Consider the following 23,905-nt stretch of genomic DNA (forward strand, 5'->3'; position numbering starts at 1 on the left):
AAGGAGGAAAACAATTTCCACCATTTTATAAGCCCTTTGATCCTTTAAAGCATGCTTGCCCATTTTTCAGCATATTTCAGTGATTATTGCTAATTGCTAATTACATCATGATTCTTGGAGATCCATTTTAAGTGACTAGGAAGAGATTTTCCTGTAGATTAGGCCCCTCACTTTTAAATCTATAAGTGCTGCTTCAAAATTGCATGCCTTAATTTTAATCAAATAAGCAAACCCAAGAACAAGTTACTTCTCTTTTTTCTCAAAACAACATACAACACTGGAGCATATTGTGTGTTTTAAATTCATCACACTGTAATGAAAGAGTGCATTTATGATCACTCAGAGCATAAAGGTTAATGAAACCATCTGATGATATAACAAAACAGACTAGTTTATTCCAATACTGATTATTAAATTACCCATTGAATGCTATCTGGGCAAAGTACTTAAGGTAATCACTGATGGAGCTCAAGCTGTTTCTTTATTTGTTTGTGGAAGTAAACAATATCTGTTTTTAAACTTTTTAATGATCTATCTCAGTTTAACTAGCAGAGGACTAAACAACTAGGATGCAGCTGTTACCATGCTAATTGAAATTGTGTCCAACTGTATTAGCTAATGAGGGGAAAGGTCATATTAGATAATGAACAAATGGCACTTGAATCAAACATTTGATTCAGGCAAATCAGTATGTGAAAGATTACTTCAGGGTTATTCAGACAAGGAAATGTAGTCAGTTGCATTTAGTGTTTGCACCATATTTCCCCAAGTTTCCTATCAAAGATAATAATGTAATACCCTCATGGATCTCTCTAGATGTGGGCTTCAGTGATGGACTCCTAACATTTCTCAAAATCAAAAAGAGTCCAGTAGCACCTTTAAGACTAACCAATTTTATTTTATTGTAGCATAAGCTTTCGAGAATCAAGTTCTCTTCATCAGATGCCTGATCCGAACTGGTCAAATACAGAAGAGGAGGGGAGGGGAAAGAACGGGACATATATCACAAGGGGACAGAATGCAATTAGTGTGAAGGCAATCAAAACATTCCTTTGCTTGTAAATGTAAACATCTCCTTTTGGTGTGGAGTCAGTTTGCCGCAGTGAAGGTATACAATTCCTATGTAGTATAAGCCCTCGATAGCCACAGCTCTCCCTGCCAGCTGCATCTGACAAAGAGAACTGTGGTCCCCGAAAGCCCACACGTACTCAGGCTGAGATAATTGACAAACAAAGCCCACACCAGGCGTCTCTGGGCTCCCCCAGACCATGCCTCTGTAAAGGAAATCTGTTACCTGTGATAATGTGATAACCATTCATAGTCTCTATTCAGTCCCAGCTTGACAGAGTCAAATTTGCATATGAATTCCAATTCAGCAGCCTCCTGTTGGATTTTGTTTTTGAAGGGTTTCTGTTGAACCACAGCAACTTTTAAGTCTTTGGTGGAATGTCCTGGTAGATTGAAGTGTTCTCCCACTGGTTTTTGGACGTTTCCATTTCTAATGTCAGATTTGTGTCCATTTATTCTTTTGCATAGAGGTTGGCTGGTTTGTCCAATGTACAGAGCAGAAGGACATTGTTGGCACATGAGGGCATATATCAGATTGGAGGATGAGCAGCTGTAAGAGCCAGAGACAGTGTAGTTGATGCCATTGGGTCCTGTAATTGTATTCCCTGGGTAGATATAGGGGCAGAGCTGGCATCTGGGTCTGTCTACAGCCAAGCCTTACGTTACAACCGTATCTGCTCCGATGCTCTCGACCGAGACTCACACTTAAGAGATTTACAACAAGCATTTTTGAGACTACAGTACCCACCAAATGAAGTGAAGAAACAAATCAACAGGGCCAGACTAGTACCCGGAAACAGTCTGCTCCAGGACATACCTAAAGGAACTAACAACAGAACACCACTGGTTGTCACCTATAGCTCCCAGCTCAAACTCATCCAACGTATCATCAGGGAGCTACAACCCATCCTGGAAAATGATACCTCTCTCTCAGAAGTCCTGGGTGGAAGACCTTTCCTTGCCTACAGACAGCCCCCCAATCTTAAACGACTGTTTAGGGTATCATCAGGGAGCTACAACCCATCCTGGAAAATGATACCTCTCTCTCAGAAGTCCTGGGTGGAAGACCTTTCCTTGCCTACAGACAGCCCCCCAATCTTAAACGACTTCTCACTTACAATCATGAATCGGCCAGCAGGGTCACCAGCACAGGTACCAGGCCCTGCAACAGACCCAGATGCCAGCTCTGCCCCTATATCTACCCAGGGAATACAATTACAGGACCCAATGGCATCAACTACACTCTCTCTGGCTCTTACAGCTGCTCATCCTCCAATCAGTCCTCTCACATGGACTATCTTTTTGCCCAGCCAGACCCACCATACAACTTTGTGGAGACCTGGAGGCCTATTTTAGACGCCTAAGACTGAAAGAATTCTTCAACTACTCTGCTGAATAAAACGATGAACAAAGCACTGAACAGACACCATCACAGCAGCCTCAGCAGCCCCCACCCCCCCAACCCAGCAATACGCAACCATCGTTACAAAACTCCAGGAAAAAGAATTCCACATGGACACCCCCTGAAGGCATTAACTCCTCATTGGACTTTTACATTGAATGCTTCCGTAGACGTGCTCAGGCTGAGATAATTGACAAACAACAACACCTAAAGCAGAATCTCAGCCGTGGATAAAGAGAGGCCATAAACAGCCTCCAAAATAATTCTGGCATCGTAATCAAGGAAGCTGACAAAGGCGGAGCAGTTGTCATCATGGACAAACAAAATTATATACAAGAAGCAGAAAGACAACTCTCCAACACAACATTCTATAAAATACTACCTGCTGACCCCACGGAGCAATACAAAAGGGAACTCAATAAAATATTAAAAACACTCCCCATGGACATACAAGAATGCATCCATATGGACACACCCCAGGAACCACGACCAGGAAGATTCTACCTACTACCCAAAATCCACAAACCAGGTAACTCAGGACGCCCAATTGTTTCAGGAAAATGCACCATCACAGTAGGAGTCTCGGGATACATGGACTCTATCCTCAGGCCCTATGCCACCAGCACACACAGCTACTTACGGGACACCACTGACTTCCTCAGGAAAATACAGTCCGTTGACAACATACCAGATGACACCATCCTAGCAACCATGGATGTGGAGGCCCTGTACACCAATATCCCACATGCAGATGGACTGCAAGCCATACGGAATATTATCATGGACAAAACCACAGCACACCTCGCCACTGAACTTTGTCACTTCGTACTCACTCACAATTACTTCGAATTTGGTGACAACTTATATCTACAGGTTAATGGCACAGCCATGGGCACACGCATGGCACCACAATATGCTAACATATTCATGGCGGACTTGGAGCAACGCTTCCTCAGCTCCCATCCACTGGAACCACTACTATACTTAAGATTCCTGGATGACATCTTCATCATTTGGACCCATGGGAAGGAAGCCCTTGAGAGATTTCATCAGGACTTCAATAACTTTCACCCTACTATCAACCTAAGCCTGGACCACTCTACACAACAGGTACACTTTCTGGACACCACTGTACAACCACATAATGGACGAATAAATACCACCTTATACCGGAAACCAACAGACCGATACTCATATCTACATGCCTCCAGCTTCCACCCTAAACATACCACTCGGTCTATTGTCTACAGCCAAGCCTTACGTTACAACCGTATCTGCTCCGATGCTCTCGACCGAGACTCACACTTAAGAGATTTACTACAAGCATTTTTGAGACTACAGTACCCACCAAATGAAGTGAAGAAACAAATCAACAGGGCCAGACTAGTACCCAGAAACAGTCTGCTCCAGGACATACCTAAAGGAACTAACAACAAAACACCACTGGTTGTCACCTATAGCTCCCAGCTCAAACCCATCCAACGTATCATCATGGAGCCTCAACCCATCCTGGAAAATGATACCTCTCTCTCAGAAGTCCTGGGTGGAAGACCTTTCCTTGCCTACAGACAGCCCCCCAATCTTAAACGACTTCTCACTTACAATCATGAATCGCCCAGCAGGGTCACCAGCACAGGTACCAGGCCCTGCAACAGACCCAGATGCCAGCTCTGCCCCTATATCTACCCAGGGAATACAATTACAGGACCCAATGGCATCAACTACACTGTCTCTGGCTCTTACAGCTGCTCATTCTCCAATCTGATATATGCCCTCATGTGCCAACAATGTCCTTCTGCTCTGTACATTGGACAAACCAGCCAACCTCTACGCAAAAGAATAAATGGACACAAATCTGACATTAGAAATGGAAACGTCCAAAAACCAGTGGGAGAACACTTCAATCTACCAGGACATTCCACCAAAGACTTAAAAGTCGCTGTGGTTCAACAGAAACCCTTCAAAAACAAAATCCAACGGGAGGCTGCTGAATTGGAATTCATATGCAAATTTGACTCTGTCAAGCTGGGACTGGATAGAGACTATGAATGGTTATCACATTATCACAGGTAACAGATTTCCTTTACAGAGGCGTGGTCTGGGGGAGCCCAGAGACGCCTGGTGTGGGCTTTGTTTGTCAATTATCTCAGCCTGAGTACGTGTGGGCTTTCGGGGACCACAGTTCTCTTTGTCAGATGCAGCTGGCAGGGAGAGCTGTGGTTATCGAGGGCTTATACTACATAGGAATTGTATACCTTCACTGCGGCAAACTGACTCCACGCCAAAAGGAGATGTTTACATTTACAAGCAAAGGAATGGTTTGATTGCCTTCACACTAATTGCATTCTGTCCCCTTGTGATATATGTCCCGTTCTTTCCCCTCCCCTCCTCTTCTGTATTTGACCAGTTCGGATCAAGCATCTGATGAAGAGAACTTGATTCTCGAAAGCTTATGCTACAATAAAATAAAACTGGTTAGTCTTAAAGGTGCTACTGGACTCTTTTTGATTTTGCTACTACAGACTAACACGGCTAACTCCTCTGGATCTATAACATTTCTCAATAGTGTGAACTGGCCTTGTGTGATTTGATCTATAAAATTAGCATGCCCTCTAATGGTCCCAAATGATTGAGATTTTCAGGTGGTAATCTCAGGTAGAGATGGGCACGAACCGGGGGAAAAATGAACCATGTGGTTTGTGGTTCGTCAAATTTCACGAACCACGAACTTTCAGGAACCTGCTCCCCCCCGGTTCGTGAACTGGTTCATTTGGTTTGTGAAAGCGTCACATTCAGGTTAGAAAATCACCACTTCCGGGCCAGCAGAAGGTCTGCAGGAAGTCCATCCCCTGTAGCCTAGGAAACTGATTGATTGGCACCAGGCTGTCTACAGTGACAAATCAAACGAACCAGCCTAAAGTTCGTGGCAGTTCGTCAGAAATGGGATCTGACGAACCACTGGTTCACGAACCACGAACCAGTCTGGTTCATGCTAATTTTGGTTTGTATTTTGGTTCTTGCCCATCTCTAATCTCAGGTAATTAATTGGACACCCAGCCAGTGGAATCAGCCACTTTTGAAATCCAGGCACGTATCTAAAAATCAACAAGATGAAGAAATCTCTTCAGGCTGTTGCCTAGTATATGCCTAAAGTCCTGTGGATGAAGAATGGGGGATGGGTGGGGCCTTGGGGAAAGAAAAAGCAAGAACCCTTTTTTCAGTTTTTACTTTCATACTTTTTGCAGTATGATGAAAGGTTAAAAAAACTTGTTCATGATGCATACAAAAGTTCTTGTCTTATATAGTAGTCTGATTTTATATACATTTACAAAGAAGTAAGCTCAGTCTGCTCAGTAAGACTTCCAGAAATTGCAGTATACTGAACACAGTTCTCAGAGACAGCAGGTAATTTGGAAGACTAACAGTGAAATACTAAGCAGAGTTACTCCAGTCTAAGCCCTGCTTAGGATTTCACTGTGAATATATTTTCTCCTTTTTTCAACTTGCTGAAAGCCCCCTGCCCCCCCACCCCAGCACCTTCTTCCTTTTTCTCTCCGTCTCTTACACCTCTATCTTATCTTTCATTCTTTTCTGTGGTTGCCAGTAAAGAATCTGTAGATCAAGTGAAAGAAAGGCATCAACTCCTGGCCCCACAGGAACTTGCATTCACACAGCAGCTGCAGTTTCCCCATAAGAACTCCGTTCTAACATGCTGCAGGAACCCTATTTGAATTGAGACTGTGATGTTGGGGGGAGGGGCTTGTAAGGTTCTGCCAAGAAACTCTCAATGACTTCACTGCATGAGTCCAGAAACTGCATGAGTTAAAGCAAGTTTATTGATAAGCCAGTTTGATTTATTGAGAGGCAGTTTGGTGTAGTGGTTAAGACCACAGGACACTAATCTGGAGAACTGGATTTGATTTCCCACTCCTCCACTTGAAGCCAGCTGGGTGACCTTGGGTCAGTCACAGCTTTCTTACAGGTCTCTCAGCCCCACCCACCTCACAGGGTGATTGTTGTCATGGGGATAATAATAACATACTTTGTAAACTGCTCTGAGTGGGCATTAAGTTGTCCTGAAGGGCAGTATATAAATCTAATGTTGTTGTTGTTGTTATTATTACTACTACTACTTAGGGTTGCCAGGTCCCCTGGATCCCAAACTGGGGGGTTGCCAGGTCCCTTTACTCCCCCAGAGGGAGGATGGGAGCCTGGCATGTACCTTGCTGCTCAGGTTTTCCCAGCTTTCACAGTGACATCACTTCCGGAAGTGACATCATCGTGTACAAAGGCCAAAGGAGGGTCAATGGCTAGCTGGGAGCGCTCCTGCACTCACCAAGGGCTGGATCGGGCCCTGCGGGGCATGATCCTCCCCAAAACGGACCTGCTGTGGGTGCAGGAGCATGTGGCTCAGCTCAGGGCATGTGGCTCAGCTCAGCTTGGGGCTGCGTGGCTCGGTGTGGCTGCGGGGTATGTGGTGTGGCATGGTGCAGCTCGGGGTGCGTGGTGAGGCTTGTGGCTATGCCGCATGCCCTGAGCTAAGCCACAGTGCGCGGGTTGGCTTGGCTCGGGGTGCACAGCACAGCATGTCATGGGGCGCATGGTGCAGCATGGCTTGAGGTGCGTGGCACACCTCAGAGGGCTCACCTTGGGGGAGCGTGCCCCCTGCCACCCAAGTAAGTGGGTGTGAGGGGCAAAAGGGTGGGAGCAGGGGATTCCCCACCCCCAACGGGGGAATGGTAACCCGACTACGACTACGACTACTACTACTACTACTACTACTACTACATTCCATGCCAGGAATGGTGTTTCACTACAAGCACCTAACATAAATAGGATTCTAAGCAAAGCCTAATCCCCAGAGTCCCCACCCCCCTCAGAAAACAGTTAGCTAAGTTCACTAGATGAGCAGCAGGTCAAAGCAGAGATGATGTGTTAGAAACTCCAAGGCCCAGCTTCCCAGGCAAAAGAGAAACCGCAGATAACAGCAGGCTCTCACATTTCAGGCAGAGAATAGCTTCAAGTTCTAACATCAAAGTCAAACAGAATCAAACAGTACACAGGCCTTGCAGAGTACAAGCAGTACACAGGACCTTGCAGAGTATGCCAGGAGACATCCTGACAGGGCTTCAGCCTTACTCCTCTATGCCGTTTTCCTGAGTTAAAATGGCCCAGTGAGTGTTATTTGTCCCATGAGAGTGTTGTGTGTGCTGAATACTTCCATGTGCAGCCCCCTGGTAGGGCAAAATATGCCCCCTGTGCTGCCTGGCTTTGGGGAAACAGCACAAAAGGAAGACTGAAGCCCCTCCCCCATGTCCTGGTCCCAATCTGAATCAGACCTATTGCAGGTCATCAGGATTGAGCTTGCTTGGGAAAGTTTCAGCTACAAGTCCCCATGGGGGGTGCAAATAAGACATAATGTCTAGTTTGGCCCTCACTCTCTCCAGAGAAGACACTGACCCCATATATGTAACTACTTTGGTTGTCTACCCGACCAAAAAAATATCACATTTTCTCTTCAGTATTATTACCAATGATATTTCTCAATGGTAATAATTACAGAGAGATTGACAGAATTAACAACCCTAGTGATGTACTTTTGACTTTCTGCATTAAACATTTATGTGCTATCTTTCCTCCCAGATAAGGTTTCCATGGTGGTGAACATCAGGTATCACGTATGCTGTGATTGTATGATGTGGTAATAGACATAATTACTGTCTTTGTTTCTCCTGTAGGGGAGAAAAGTGGGGTAGAAATGAATTAAATAAATATGTAAATACACATGTTCTGAGGATTATAAAACCCTTGTTGTGTGGTTAATATAAATTTGGAATAAACAATAGCATTTTCCCCTTCCTTTGTCAAGAAACATTATATAGTATAGTAGCTGCAGACTGGGGGGGGGGGTCATCAGGAAGTCTGCAGTTCAATTTTCAAATCTATCACAATCCGTGGGTAGCTGCAGATACTTTCTCTTAACATCATCCTACCTACCTTTCTCTTAACATCATCCCCCATCTGCAGAATAATAATATGTCCGAGGACGGGCGAGGCGCCCTCGGACTTTGGCCGTCCCCCCTCCCCCCGAAGGAGACTCCGGCCCCACTCACCTCGAGTCAGGGGCCGGGGGACAGCTGGAGGCCGCGGTGGCGAAGAGCCCGGGTGCCCCAAAGGCCGCGGCGGCGACGAAGAGCCCGGGCGCTCGAGAGGCCGCGGCGGCGGCGAACAGCCCGGGCGCTCGAGAGGCCGCGGCGGCGGCAGAGAGCATGGGCGCCCCGACGGCCACGGCGGCGGTAAGGGACCGGGGTGCCCTGGGAGCTACGGCAGCCGCCCGGAGCCGGGGCGGCCCGCGGGAGGCAGCGATGGCCGGGTGGCACACCCACCGCTGCCGCGTTGCCGCCGGGAGTGCCGGGGAGCGGGGCAGCCATGGGACGGCGGCAAGGGAGGCCGGGGACAGGAGGGGGCCGCCGGAGGCTGGGCGGGGCTGCCTGGGGCTGCCAGACGCCAGCGCAGGCGCACGACGCCCGCACAGACAGCAGCCAAAGGCTGCGGGGCGGGGGAAAGGGCTGGCCCACCCAGGACGGGAGAGCCAACCAGGAGCCCACCAAGCAGCCCGAGCTACGCAGGGGGAGGCGGAGGCGGCCACCCCCAGTGAGGGAAGGAGGCAATAGGCTGGGGGAGCCAGAGGGGGGCGAGGCAACCCTGCAGACTCCCCACCAATGGGGCAAGGGGAGGTGGGTGAACTGGGCGTGGCCGCCGATGGCCCAGGTGGTGGGCATGACGCTGGGAGGAGGGTCCTGGGAGCGGGGGTGGAGCTGAGGCGGGGAGAGGAAAAAGGGATTTAAGGAGGCTCCGGAGGCAGGTCGAGGAGGAAGGAAGGAGAGTGGTGATTGCACAGAGTGAGAGAGAGGTGCACTTGACGCTGGTGAAGGAGGCCAGACTGCCCTGAGCAGTAAAGGCGCAGCTGGCCCGGGTGGAGCCGCGTGCTGGCCGGTGCCACCTGTGCAGACAAGGGCCGCCCGCAAGTCTGAGGCCACCTGGGAAGGAGCCTCCGACGCCCTGAGTACACCCCCTTCGCCCCACCGAGGCCCCAGGACGGACCCGCGGGGACCAGCCCCCCCAGACCCGTTGCCTCAACCGCCAGGGGGCGCTCCGCGGCCTGACACAGTGGTGGAGAATGCAGGCACGGATCCTGCCATAAGAAGGCCCAGGCCCCACCTGCCGGCCCCGCCAGGGTGGCCAAGACTCCGTGGGTACCTCCGCCCAGCAACCCTCCGCCTCCCGACCCCCGAACCAGACCTCACGCCGGACCCAGAAGCGGCAATGGACCCGGCGGCCACCGGACTGGCGGGTGGCCAGGGCCAGCCCCCGGCCCCACAACCGGTGGACCTGGGCCAACTTGGACAGTGGATGGCGGAGCATGATGGCGCAGCAGCAAGAATCGCAAGCCACGTTGCTCCGAGGTTTGGCCCAGGCCTTTGGATCCAACCCAGGTCCACCCGCCCTAAGACACCTGCGAACGGCCCCGTTTCAGCTGACCAAGCTGGGGGAGGCCGACGAGATTGATGCATACCTAGAGACGTTCGAGCGTACGGCGGAGGCCACCCAGTGGCCGCGGGACCAATGGGCATTCATCCTCGGGCCGTACCTGACCGGGGAGGCCCAGGCAGCCCTGAAGGCGCTGCCCAAGGAGGAGGGCGCCGACTACCAACGGCTGAAGGCGGCCATCCTCGATCGATATGAGGTGACGCCGGACTCCTACCGCCAGAAGTTCCGGACCATCACCTACAAGAAGCTCGAACGCCCCAGGGCCCTGGTCAACTTGCTGGGAGATGCTGCGTACCGGTGGTTGCGGCCCACCACGGAGGGGGAAAAGAAGATCGTAGACCAGGTGGTCTTGGAACAGCTGCTCAACATCCTCCCCCCCCAAGGCCCGCCAATGGGTGGCCTGTAGCCGTCCCAGGAGTCTGAGGGAAGCTACAGTCCTCCTCGAGAACATCGTCGCGGCCGCGGACCCCCGGGAGGGCCCCAGGGACCCCCCACCGGGAGCACGAGGGGGAGGGCCCCCACACGGCCCCATGGAGACTCCGCGCCCAGCGCGCGCCCGCTCGGGAGCTCGGGAGACGCCCGGCCCCCACCAGGGGCCCGTCCGGCCTCCAGTAATGACCACCGGCCGGGAGGGGGCCTGGGGCCGACCCTCGCCGGGGCCCGGTCCAGCGGCAACTCCGAAAGGCCCGCGGGACCCCGAAGACCGAGGGCCTTGCTTCAAGTGCGGCCAGAGGGGCCACTTCATCCGTGATTGCCCCCTGATGGAGTGCGACGCCGGCTGGGAGGAAGCGTACCCGGTGACAGCCCGGCTCCCGCGCCCCCCCCGCTACTGATATTGGTCGAGGTGGCCGGCCGGCGCCTGTCGGCTTTCTTGGACAGTGGCAGTTCATTGTCCATGATTCGTACTCGGCTACTGCCCCAGAACCTGCCCGTCGTCCGCTTGACATCGGTAGCATGCTTCCACGGCCACTCGGAGACCTATCCCGTGGTATGGGTACCCTTGACGTGCCGAGGCCAGACCTGGGAGGTGGAGTTGGCCCGTGTCCTGGCCCTGCCGTATCCGGTCCTCCTCGGGTGCGACGCTCCCAGCTTCCATCAGCACCTGCAAGCGGCGAGGGGCCCGGAGGAGGCACTGCCGGCAGGCGCATCGGCAGACGAGGGCACCTCAGGCTCCCCAAGCTCCCACCCCAGCCAGGGGCCGGAGCCCCCGGACTGGTCCGTGGACCCCAGCTTCGCTGCCCGCCAAGCAGACGACCCCACGCTTGGGGGCCTCCGGGACGCGGTGGCGGTGAGTGAGGGAATCATGAGGGACGTCCGGCGGGCAGGGAGGGTACCTCGGGTAGTTCAGGAAGGGGGCGTGTGGTACCGCATCACGATGGCCCGGGGTGGCGAGGTCCGACAGCTCCTGGTTCCCCAAGGCTACCGCCAGGAGGTTCTGACCCACGCTCATGACCACAGCTGGGCCGGACACCAGGGCCCCGCCAACACCCTTGCCTGGGTGCTAGCCCGGTTCTTCTGGCCCTCAGTGGCCCACGACGTGAAGACCCACTGCCGAACCTGTGAAGTCTGCCAGCGGACGTCCAGCCGCCCGCCCCTCGGGCCCCGCTGGCCCCACTGCCAGTGATCCGGAACCCCTTCGAGCAAGTGGCCATGGATTTCGTGGGACCCCTGCCAAGAACCGCACGGGGTTGCCGGTTCCTGCTCGTCCTGGTGGATTACGCCACCCGGTTCCCAGAAGCCATACCCTTGCGGACCATGCAGGCGCCCGGGGTGACACGCGCCCTGGTCCGATTCTTCACCCAGGTGGGCATCCCGAAGGAGTTGGTCACGGACTGTGGCACCCCGTTCATGGCCGCCCTCACGCGTCACCTATGCCGGACCATGGGGGTATGACAAATCTTTACGTCGATATACCACCCCTAAACGGACGGCTTGGTGGAGCGGTTCAACCAGACACTCAAGCAGATGCTGCGGCGCCTGGCCCACGACCGCCCCAGCCAGTGGGACCTCTTCGTGGACCCCCTGCTCTTCGCTGTCCGGGAGTCCCCCCAGGCCTCGACAGGCTTCACCCCCTTCGAGCTGGTCTACGGGTGCAACCCACGGGGGATCCTGGAGGTGATGGAGGGCCACCCGGCATCTCAGACGGCCCCGCAGGAGAGACCCACCCCGGAGTACGTGCGGGACCTCCAGGAGCGCCTGGAAACGGCAAGGGAGCTGGCGAGGCAAAACCTAGAGAAGGCCCGGGCCGCCCAGAAGGCCCGTTATGACCAGGGAACCCGGGTCAGGACCTTTTGGGAAGGGGACCGCGTCCTAGTCAACCGTAGGGTCTTTGGACCCGCCCGGCAGGGCGACCCATGGCAAGGCCCCTACCCTATCAAGCGGGTGCTGGGGACCCACTCCTATGAGGTCCAGTGCGGCCCCTCCCTGCGTCGGACCAAACGCCTACACGTCAATGACCTCAAGGGGTGGCAGGAGCGGCCCCAAGGGGCTTGCCAGCTGGCGGACGACCCCACCGACCCCCCAGCCGGGGAGCTCCCCTGGACAGACCGGCGGCCGGAGGAGACCATGCCGCGCTTGGATGGCGCCCTGGGGCCCATACAACGGCGGCAGCTGCAAGACCTCCTGAAGAGTTTGCCGGGCTGCTTCTCCACTCGACCAGGGTGTACCCGGCTGGCCGAACACGCCATCCCCACAAACCCCAGCCAGGTCGCCCGGGCCACGTGGCGACCCCTGCCTCGGAAACAGTGGGAGGCGGTGGCCCGGGAAGTAGAGGAGATGCTACGATTGGGCGTGATACAGCCCTCGCACAGCGAATGGCGCAGCCCCATTGTCCTGGTCCCGAAGCCAGACGGTTCTGTGCGGTTCTGCGTCGACTACAGAGAGGTGAAAAAGGTGGGCAAGTTCGACGCGTACCCCATGCCGCGGGCGGACGTGCTGATCGACCAGCTGGGGGCCGCCCGCTACCTCTCAGCCTTAGATCTCACCAAGGGGTACTGGCAAGTCCCTATGGCCCCCGGGGACCGCGAGAAAACCGCCTTCGCCACGCCCCAGGGCCTGTTCGAGTTTCTAGTTATGCCCTTTGGGCTGCATGGGGCGGCCGCCACTTTCCAGCGGCTGGTTGACCGGGCCCTCGCCCAGTGCCAGGGGTTCGCCACAGCATACATAGATGACATCCTCATCTACAGCCCCGACTGGCAGTCCCACCTGCGTCACCTCCGACAAGTGCTGCAGGCCCTCCGTGGTGCAGGACTAAGAGCCAACCCCACCAAAAGCTGACTCGGATTCCAGGAACTGAAATACCTCGGCTTCCTCGTGGGGCGGGGACAGTTGAAGCCCCTCCCGGACAAGGTGTCCACCCTGGAGGCGTGCCCCCTGCCGAAGACCAAAAAGCTGCTGAGGGGGTTTCTAGGGCTGGTGGGCTACTACAGCAAGTTTATCCCCCAGTATGCTAGCAAGGCCAGCCCCCTGACGGACTGCCTGCGGAAGGACCAGCCCAACCAAGTCCAGTGGTCATCTCAGCGGCTACAAGCCTTTCATGACCTCAAGACGGCTCTGGCAGGGTCACCCGTGTTGCGCAACCCCGACTTCAATCGGCCCTTCCTCCTCCAGACAGATGCCTCCGATAGTGGCCTCGGGGCGGTCCTGTAGCAGGACTACGACGGACAAGAGCACCCAATCTTATTCGTCAGCCGGAAACTTCAACCGGCCGAGCAAAAGTATGCCGTCATAGAGAAGGAGGCCCTCGCCGTCAAGTGGGCTGTCGGAACGCTGCAGTACTACCTCGCCAACAACCCCTTTACCCTCGTGACGGACCACGCCCCCTAGTCTGGATGTCCCGTCTGAAAGACCACAACACCTGGGTGCTGAGGTGGTACCTGTCTCTTCTCCCCTTCAGCTTTTCGATCCGGCACCGCCCAGGGAAGTTGAACGCCAACGCCGACTTCCTGTCCCGGATGTTCACCAGCGAGGTACCACCCAACGTGACGCCAAGGGGGGGGTGTCCGAGGATGGGCGAGGCGCCCTCGGACTTTGGCCGTCCCCCCTCCCCCCGAAGGGAGACTCCGGCTCCACTCACCTCGAGTCAGGGGCCGGGGGACAGCTGGAGGCCGCGGTGGCGAAAAGCCCGGGTGCCCCAAAGGCCGCAGTGGCGGCGAAGAGCCCGGGCGCTCGAGAGGCCACGGCGGCGGCGAAGAGCCCGGGCGCTCGAAAGGCCGCGGCGGCAGCGAAGAGCTAGGGCGCTCGAGAGGCCGCGGCGGCGGCAGAGAGCATGGGCGCCCCGACGGCCACAGTGGTGGCAAGAGACCCGGGCGCCCTGGGAGCCACAGCAGCCGCCCGGAGCCGCGGCAGCCCACGGGAGGCGGTGATGGCCGGGAGCCGCGGCGCCCACGAGGGCACACCCACCGCCACCGCGTTGCCGCTGGGAGCGCTGGGGAGCAGGGCAGCCGCGGGATGGCGGCAAGGGAGGCCGGGGGCAGGAGGGGGCCGCCGGAGGCTGGTCGGGGCTGCCTGGGGCTGCCAGACGCCGGCGCAGGCGCACGACACTTGCACGGGCAGCGGCCAAAGGCTGCGGGGCGGGGGAAAGGGCTGGCCCACCCAGGACGGGAGAGCCAACCAGGAGCCCACCAAGCGGCCCGAGCTACGCAGGGGGAGGCGGAGGTGGCCACCCCCAGTGAGGGAAGGAGGCAATAGGCTGGGGGAGCCAGAAGGGGGCGAGGCAACCCTGCAGACTCCCCACCAATGGGGCAAGGGGAGGTGGGTGAACTGGGCGTGGCCACAGATGGCCCAGGTGGTGGGCATGACGCTGGGAGGAGGGTCCTGGGAGCGGGGGTGGAGCTGAGGCGGGGAGAGGAAAAAGGGATTTAAGGAGGCTCCGGAGGCAGGTCGAGGAGGAAGGAAGGAGAGTGGTGATTGCACAGAGTGAGAGAGAGGTGCACTTGACGCTGGTGAAGGAGGCCAGACTGCCCTGAGCAGTAAAGGCGCAGCTGGCCCGGGTGGAGCCGCGTGCTGGCCGGTGCCACTGGTGCAGACAAGGGCCGCCCGCGAGTCTGAGGCCGCCCGGGAAGGAGCCTCCGACGCCCTGAGTACCCCCCCTTCGCCCCACCGAGGCCCCAGGACGGACCCGCGGGGACCAGCCCCCCCAGACCCGTTGCCTCAACCGCCAGGGGGCGCTCCGCAGCCTGACACAATAATATTGGCCTGCCTTAAAGCGCTGTTGAAAGGGTTAGGTTCAGTTCATATGTCCTAAATGATTAAGGGAACACTCCTAAGCAGGTCTACTCAGAAGTCCCATTTTGTTCCAGTGGGGTTTACTCCCAGGAAAGTGTTCCTGCAGCTAGCATGGCATTTGTTACAATTAGACTGTCATCTTTGCACCTTATGAATGTTCATTTGCAGTAGTATCAAATTGTTCATGTTGCAACCATGATGAAAGATAAATTAGAAAAACAGGGATGGACTTCACTGTTCCATGACTGTGTATTTGTTTTCTTTTAAATCAGTCTAAACTTTGACCTAGCACTAAGATCATTTAACCTTTGAAAAGTTCTAAATTTAATCAGTGGCACTTGTTGCACTGACAGTCTTCACCAAGTAGAAAATGAGGACTGTGTGATTGACAGGATTTCTCTGCAAGGACATTGAATAATGCTCTGCCTAAAATTGATTCTTGGAAGCTGAGCTACCAATTACCCCCCCCCACACACACACACACACACAAACCCAGATTGGGTTCATTGTGTTCAAATCCAGTATGTTTGACTTGAGTCAATTGGCTGCTGCTAAGGGAACCACTCAACGCTAAAGTCTGCAAACAGTGAAGAGTTTTGTTATTTATTCTGTGTTATTTATTCTTTTGTTATTTATTCAGTGTTGTTATTTATTCTGTACATTTGTACATTTAGTCCAATTTCACAAGAGGCCTTTTGTATTCCCTAGTGTACCATCTATATTGTTGATCAAGAAGAACTGATGGAACAAAACTATATAGCTTTAAAAGAGTATTGGAAATCCATGTGTGTGTATTTTGAATATTTAGCCATTGTCTAGGGTTGTGGTCTTCGGGCTGGCTGTCTCTTGCAGAGTAGATAGATCACATAAGTGGGGACTAGCGTTGTCCCTCCAGCAGCTCTTAAAATAAACAGTCATCATCTGTACCCATTATGACGCTTCTGGGGAAAATTTGAAAGTGACATGGAGTAGCTCTAGGAATCGCTGATTTTACCATAGAATTTCCAGCGATTCCTCCAGAAGTGACATAGCAGTAGAGATGACATTGTGGATATACAGGAGCGGCCATCAGCAATGGCATTACATCCCTTCAAGAGAAACCTGAGGAGGATGTCACACCATCAGTGGTGGCTATTTTTTTCTTCCACTAGGCACTGGAGTGCCAGTGAGCAATACCTTCTGGGGCAGGATAACTCCTGTCCCCAGTAGGCAATGTCAACCCATATGTGCCCGCTGGGGGCAGGGACCCACACATGCAATGTGTGGAGGAGGGAAATGCAGAGGCAGGATGGAGGAAGATGGAAGACATCATGAACGTTGCCACTGTTCCCATTCATCCAGGAACATTGGCTCTTTAGTGCCCTGAATTTGCTGAGGGAGAGCAGATGCCAGACTGCCAGCTAACTTAAGCCTGATTTAATTCACTTGAGCACCTTTCTGATCTCTCTGCTTTCCAGTATGTATTCTAACCTTGGTGAGTTGAGCAGGGCTGTTTGGAGAGTTTAGGAACTGTGGAGAGGAGCTGGCTGTAGAGTGAAGTAAGGATAAAATCACTTTTTCAAGCTTGGTATCAGTACTGTTTATTGGTCAATGTTTAGTTACTCCTCCTGGAGGTAGTTATCCTCAGTGGTACATCCCTGTAAAATACAATGAATTATTATTTTTAATGTAACTAATCTTTTACATTTTGTTCTCCTTCTCATCTCTTCCCCACCCCTGGCAATGCAGGAGAAGAAAACTTACTGGCAATCTTGAAACGACGATGGTGGAAGTACATGATCCTTGGAATAATAGATATAGAAGCAAATTACCTGGTAGTTAAAGCTTATCAATATACGACTCTTACTAGTGTACAGGTAAGAGTTTTTTCTCTCTCCTCCCCATAATGTTTATAGTATCTTACCTTTGGAAGCTGTGATCTTTTATTGCCCATTGACCTAAATGTCTGGTTTTGTAGTAGGGGGACCATATCCCTACTGCTAACAGGGAGAAAGTGGCAGGGGGGCTCTTTGGCTTCATACCAGTGTGTGACATCACTTCCCGTGCAAAGCCAGAAGTGATATCATTACATCAGCCTGCAGCTCTCAGATTCACTGAAACTTTATGGTTTAACCATACAGTTTTGGATGCATCCTAGAGCATCGTCCCAACGCAATGTCATCATTTCCCCTTCCCCCAAAATGCTCCTTTTAGAGATTATGCACCTGCCAGCCTTTGAGAAGCCACATAGCGAGGAATCATATGGACAATTTTGGCTGACTTTCTATAAGCAAGGGATAATAGAGCAATGAGGAGGATCCAAGAATCACAAAAACAACACAAAAATGTTCTAAGTGAGGAAGCAACAGAAAGCACTTTCTAGTATTTTCCACTGATGCTGATTGTTTTAGGGGAAGTAGATGGAGAATATATCAACCTATGCTTCTATAAGAGCTTTGAGTGCTGCAGCAACCAGATTTCTCCACAGCACACGGTAGGAGAAACCGGAACAGTTTCTTCCATGTGTTGCACCTAGCTGAGGCATGATTTTTGCAAGCACTGAGTCGCCACAGGACTTCCCTCGAGATTAATTGGATTTTACATGTGCTAGTGTGCATTCTTGGGAATGGCTGAAATCAAACCAACTGCATGGAAAGTTGCTTCATGTGAATGAAGTGGTCCATTACCCACATAGTGGTCTCAAGTGGTCCATTACCCACATAGTTGCGTTAGAACTGGCTGACCACAGAACTTGCTACTTTTGCATTAATTATGCTGGGAAAGGTTGGTGGGTGTGGGTAGAATAGGCTCCAGCTATGGCCCTGAGAAATGGGAGGGAGACCTCCCTGAGGAGGCTTTAACGTTTCTTGGAAAAAGGTAGTCTCCTCTCTTATCTTCTTCCTCATCCTGTGTATGTTTATGGAAAGAGACAGGAGCTGATTTCTCTTCAGTTTTCTCTTCAGTAATGGGATTTTGGTGCTGAGGAGCAATGGGTAACACTGCTTCACACATATGGTGACCATTTGTCCTGTTGTTATTTTTTTAATAGGACAGCCCTCTTTTTATGTCCCATGTTATAAAATACTAACGGATAAATCCAGATTTTCTGCATATAGTACAAGAGTGGACAGAGAAAACGAGGCTTCTGCAGAACCACAGGGAACTGTCCTGTTCCCTTCCTGTTGTCCTAGCTATTCATGTCCGTACCAGCATGTGCCTGGCTGCTCATGACAGCTGTCCTAGTCAGGACATGATTGTGTAGGGTTAAACAGCCTTTTGCCCCAGACAATCCCATTGTAAAAGCTAGGAGAGTTCCCTCTGCTGATGAGCAGAGGCCTCAGTAATGGGCACTGCCCTACCTAAAGACTCCTGTCCCTGATTGTCCTATTGGCTGACTGCTGAGATGGACAGTTCTGCCCACCTATACTACGCTCCTGTTGCAAAAGAGCAGCACTTCTTGTGCAGTTGTGCTGTTAGCTGAACCCAACAGAAGAGGCCACTATTGCAGAAAGGGAGAAGAACTCAGACCAGCAGAGGTGTCTTAATTAGATTTCAGCTAATGTGTTAGACTATTCCTTAATCAGAAGGTTCTTTAGTCAATGGGGTGTTTTAAGTGTAGTTCAAAATTTGTTTTTTAAAAGGTAGGCCACCAGTAGGGAGGGGGAGTTAATGTTAATGTCTGTACAATCCTGAGAACACTTTCCTAACAGTAAGCCCCATTGAGTAATCTTCAGTAGGATTCTGAGTAGATCAGTTTAGGATGACAATGTAATGTTTATATAATTACAATAAAAGTTGTGAAGAAGGCAGACTTTATGATCCCTGGAATATGCCAGCTGAACTCACCAGAACAGGCACTGGAATGAATCCATCCAGGAATGGATAGAAGGATAAACGTTAGTCATTCTTATAAATATAAGAGCACATTAGTTTTGACAGAGGGGCACGGGGTGTGGCAGCCACCATATTTCAGGCTTGCTTGACTGTGGGGTGAGCCCACAGTCAGTGCCTTCAAACTTCTCGGCCACCCTAACAGGAGAAGCCGGGAGGGGGAGTGCAGGAGGCAAGGCCTGGCTCCAGACCAGACGGGCACAGTTTTCCCTCTGATTCAGCAGCCTGGTACTTAAAGAGCAGCTGGCCCCACCCCACCCGCTCTTGACTTTGCCAGTGAACCCCATCCACCTCTCCCTGTTGTTGGGGTCTCTTAGATTCCCTATGTGTTTAATTTTCATCTGATCCATTGCATTGGATCAGATCCCTTTTGGGGGGAGTCAGGGCCTGCATGCCCAGCCTCCCCATTAAAGGGATTCCCATAAGGAATCTTGGAAGTGAGTTATGATGGTGCATGCCCAGGAGCGTTCTCACTCCCAGGTGACAAGGTAGTCACACAGGGGTGTACACCCATGTGATCTCCCCAACAATATCACTCCTTGGTTCCTCCCTCAGCGGTGGTCTGAGGGGGTGAGGGTCATCAGCTGGCAAGTGGGTTAGCCAATGTTTGGGGATCCAACCCACATGTATCGCCAATGCTCCTGTTTGCTGTATCTCAATAAAGTTGTAGCCAAAATGTTTACTCCAGCCAATGTGTGTGCTTGTATTTGTTGCCAGAGCCCCCTCCACTCCTTCACCATCGATGCTAGGCTGCAATCTTAATTCTTTCATTGGCCACAAAATTTCACAACATCTCTCCACTTCTGTTTCTATATGGATTACTCAGATATTCTGTAGTAATTATGTCATGCGTACTCGCTTTTCTATAACAACAACAATTATTGAGACAATTCAGAGTAACAGATTTATGGGGGTGTGCACTTTAGTGGATGAGAGCCCAGCTTATCAAATGCACAGAGCTTTTCTCAGGTGGTAAATACATACATGCATGGGTATAAAAAGAGAACTTGTAAACGGGGCCAGGCAATGGTACAATTCTATAGAAAGCTCAAATGAAAACAAACTAAGTAGTAACTGGTGATAACACAGTCAGCCTAATTTTGCTGTGTTAACACCTTTAGTAGGAGAGAAATCCCTCCCTTCAATTAAAGGTCTAAAATAAAATAGTATAAAACTTGCTGAAAATTCTAGTTCTACAAATCCATGCTGAAGTCTCCTTTTGAAGTTGGTTGTTGTTGTTGAATAATGATGCCTTTAGGTCACAACAGAGTATCCTAGGAGATGAAACTGGACAGGAAAAAAAAGCAGGAAGCAGCAGCAAGTGGGTTAGAGGTGGGCAGGGACAACATCCACCTGCTACTGCCCGCATACCACTCCCTGCTGATGCCACCCCTCCTTATCCCCTTACTCCTCATTGCACTGCACAGATGTGCCAATACTGAAAATCTTCCCCCCACCCACACACACAGCCTGTCAATCATCCCTTCCACTCCTACACAGAGAAAGCAAAAAAGGCATAGAAAGAGAAGTCAAAGAGAGCCGTGGAAACATGGAGGGAGCACCGTCCCTGGCAAAACTGCTGAGATCACATAGCTTGAAACTGACTGGTCCCAATATTGTCTCACATTGTTTATGCTGCACCCACTCATCAGCTCCCTGTGCCATGGAGGCATGGGGGCTCTGAAAAGCCCCATGCTCTGGCTAAATGTTCTGGACTTGTGTCCCTTCTTCTGACCCCTGAAAGCAAGAGCCAAGGCCCCATGCATGTCCTCCTCCCTCAAGGTTGAATGTAGTCAGCCTGCAGGGAACGTAGACTATAGCAGAGGCGGGACAAGACTAACAGTGGATCTACCAGCTAGAAGAGCACCCATGGAAAGGACTGGGGGACTTGGGGAGCTCAGGGAGAGGTGGCCCTCCAGTGCAGCACCAACAGGATTTTCCCTGGTGGCCTCAAAGGCCAATCTTCCCATGCCTAAAAAGGAATTGGGTAGGTGCCAGGCAAGTATCAATGGGAGGGATGTTCAAAAGGTAAAGCACAACCAACGAGAAAGCCTGTTTCTGCTCACAAACTGCCTCACTGCAACAGGTGGGGGCTCAAAAAACATGGCTTAAATTGTTGGCTAGACAATATGGGAAGCGATTGTCCTTCAGGTACCTTGGCACCAAGCCATTTAGGACTTTAAAGGTAAGAATAGTGCCTGGAAATATATGGGCAACCAGAGTTTCCAGGGAGTTCTCAAAGGCAGTGTATTGCAGTAATTTAACCTGGATGTGATAATACCATGGATCACTGTAGCCAGATCATCTAGTTAGTATGATCTGTGAAGGGAATAAGTATGTTACAATTAATATGTTTTTTAGCTGATGGCAATGAACATTCTATAAATGAGAAATCTCTTTTACAGTATTTTAATGGCAAGCAGTAAAAGAACTATTTCAGCGAATAATCACCTTTAGAGCATATATCATTTTTCACATGAAGTGTCTGCTCTGTGATGCAAAACCTAATAGGAAAATGGACTAAGCTTGGGGTGTTTTCAACAAAGAAACATCGGGCAGCTTTCTGCAAAAGCCTAAGGTTAATTATCAAAATAATCTTTAGTGGAATACAATGCACTATTTGCTCCTAATTTTAAATGGTTCTAAGCCTCTTTGAAGATGTGCTACAAGATAGTAGTATATTTCTTTGAATAAGCCATTTTTCCAGTGTCAGAAATTGGGATATTTTCCTAGAGGAAGTATGCAGAACATTGTTCTTTTTTTCTAAGGGTCATTTCATACATTATATTTGGGGGCACACATTTTCAAGTATGAATTCAGCAAACACATGTTTCTTATCTTTATCAGGTAGCTGACAGCCAGTTTTGTGTAGTGGTTAAGAGTGTGAGACTCTAATCTGGAGGTCGGGGTTTGATTCCCCACTCCTCTGATAGAAGCCAGCTGGGTGACCTTGGGTCAGTCACAGCTTCTAGGAGCTCTCTCAGCCCCACCCACCTTACAGGGTGATTGCTGTGGGGATAATAATAACATACTTTGTAAACTACTCTGGATGGGAGTTAAGTTGTCTTGAAGGACAGTATATAAATCTAATGTTGTTGTTGTTGTTGTTATAAGTGCCCTGCTGGCTCAGACCAGTGGAAGTTGAACATCCTGTTTCACACAGTGGCCAACCAGCGAACAAGGCATAGAGTCTCCTGATGTTGCACTGGTATTTTAAGGTTTTCTGCCTCTGGCTATGGAGGTTACTGTAGTTGCCATGGCATGGTGACTTCATGAGGAAGACCAGCCCTTCATTGGCCACACATTTCTGTTCAGTGTACACTTGATAACAAACCAAATTTGCCTCAGTGTTACATGTGACATGGCTTTAACATTCATAATCTGTGAACCTGCCTCCACTTTTTTCACTTCTGGGTTACAGTAGAAAACTCATTGGGGGAAATCCTATTTTTTCCTGCATATCTGATACTTTAAATTTTTAGTTTTGATAGAAAATAGAAATGTTGTAAATTTTATGATATTTAGCTTTTGAAATAAAGTATGAAATTATAACATAAAAGTAATCTTTGTCTAAATGCTTTCCTGCATTTACAGAATTACATAAACCTGTCAAAGCTTGTACTATGGTAAAATTGCTATAAAATTAATCAGGATTTGCTATATGAATCTTTGTCTTATAAGTCTCACTTAGTTATGGTACATGGGCAAGAGATACAAATTGTGTATTCCTGTCATGTAGTCCCAGATTCTATAGGAAATACACAAAATATATTCTGTGTAATTCACATAAGTCAGGGTAGAAGATAAGTAAAGAACTTAGTTAAATGGCAAAACATTTAGATAATGGTGGCAAATATATACTTTAATCTTAGCCTATTCATTTTTATTTTAAAATATATGTGACGTATACAATGTATACGTCACATATGTAAAATAAATGTGATGTATAAAATGTAAAATTTTAACAGTTTGTCTTAATAGTACAATTGTTTGAGTTAATTGAGCCTGTCTGTTACTGAAGTGGTAAACCCTGCCTGGGCTATACTATTTCAGATTTCAGGTTCAGGCCAATTTACCCAGAAAATGGGGTGGAGGCATGGAAGGGGCAATGAACCTCTTTAAGTCTGAGAATTATACAGAACATGGATCTGTAAGAGATTGAATACAAACTTGTATCATTTTTCCCCACTTCTCTGTGTCAGCTCTCTCTTGGTTAAGGACTAGAACCCTGCTGCCTTTCAGAAAGTCTCTGTATCATCTTACTTTCCAAATTTATCTTGTTACTGTGTCCTTTTGTAGGGCTAAACAGAGTTTAGGGATTTCTGTAGAGATGTGTGTTAAATGCACTTTGAATCATTGCTTCTCAGTTGCACATAAAATTCTCCCCCACACCAAAGCATTGAAGAATGATGGCTTTCTTTTAGTGATCTGTCAGTTGTATTTCTTTATATGTATGAAATATTTTCTGGCCTTTCTGATGTTGCATTAAGAAGGTGCCAGCATTCTACATCATGCACATTGTATTCCATGTTAGAGGTTTTCTCTTTAAAATGTCAAGCATTGTACATTACAATTTCTAGTTAGGCTTTCTTTTCTATGATATTGAATGTCATTACAAGCCACATTTTTATCACTGGTACTTATGATATACAGTAGTCTCTGAATAGATTTTTGAATGACAGCTTTTGCAATGTTAGAGTGTAGCATCTTCAGCTCCAAGTGATAACTTGAAATACTTAGGAACATTTTTGGTCAGTTTCTGTAATTGATTACTTTTAAGCAGGGCTT

The 23,905-nt window shown here is 50.4% G+C and overlaps 1 protein-coding gene across 1 annotated transcript in view; it reads left to right on the forward strand.

The window, feature by feature from the left end:
• SLC35F1 (solute carrier family 35 member F1) overlaps window positions 1-23,905 on the forward strand; it is a 423,749-nt gene that overhangs the window by 345,566 nt on the left and 54,278 nt on the right. Inside the window, exon 3 of the mRNA XM_054984460.1 lies at window positions 16,976-17,103. Within this exon, the coding sequence (XP_054840435.1) occupies window positions 16,976-17,103 (128 nt within the window). The remainder of the gene's footprint in view (window positions 1-16,975; window positions 17,104-23,905) is intronic.

The sequence above is a fragment of the Eublepharis macularius genome, chromosome 1 (genome assembly GCF_028583425.1).
Source record: "Eublepharis macularius isolate TG4126 chromosome 1, MPM_Emac_v1.0, whole genome shotgun sequence".
In the NCBI taxonomy this organism is placed as follows: Eukaryota; Metazoa; Chordata; class Lepidosauria; order Squamata; family Eublepharidae; genus Eublepharis; species Eublepharis macularius.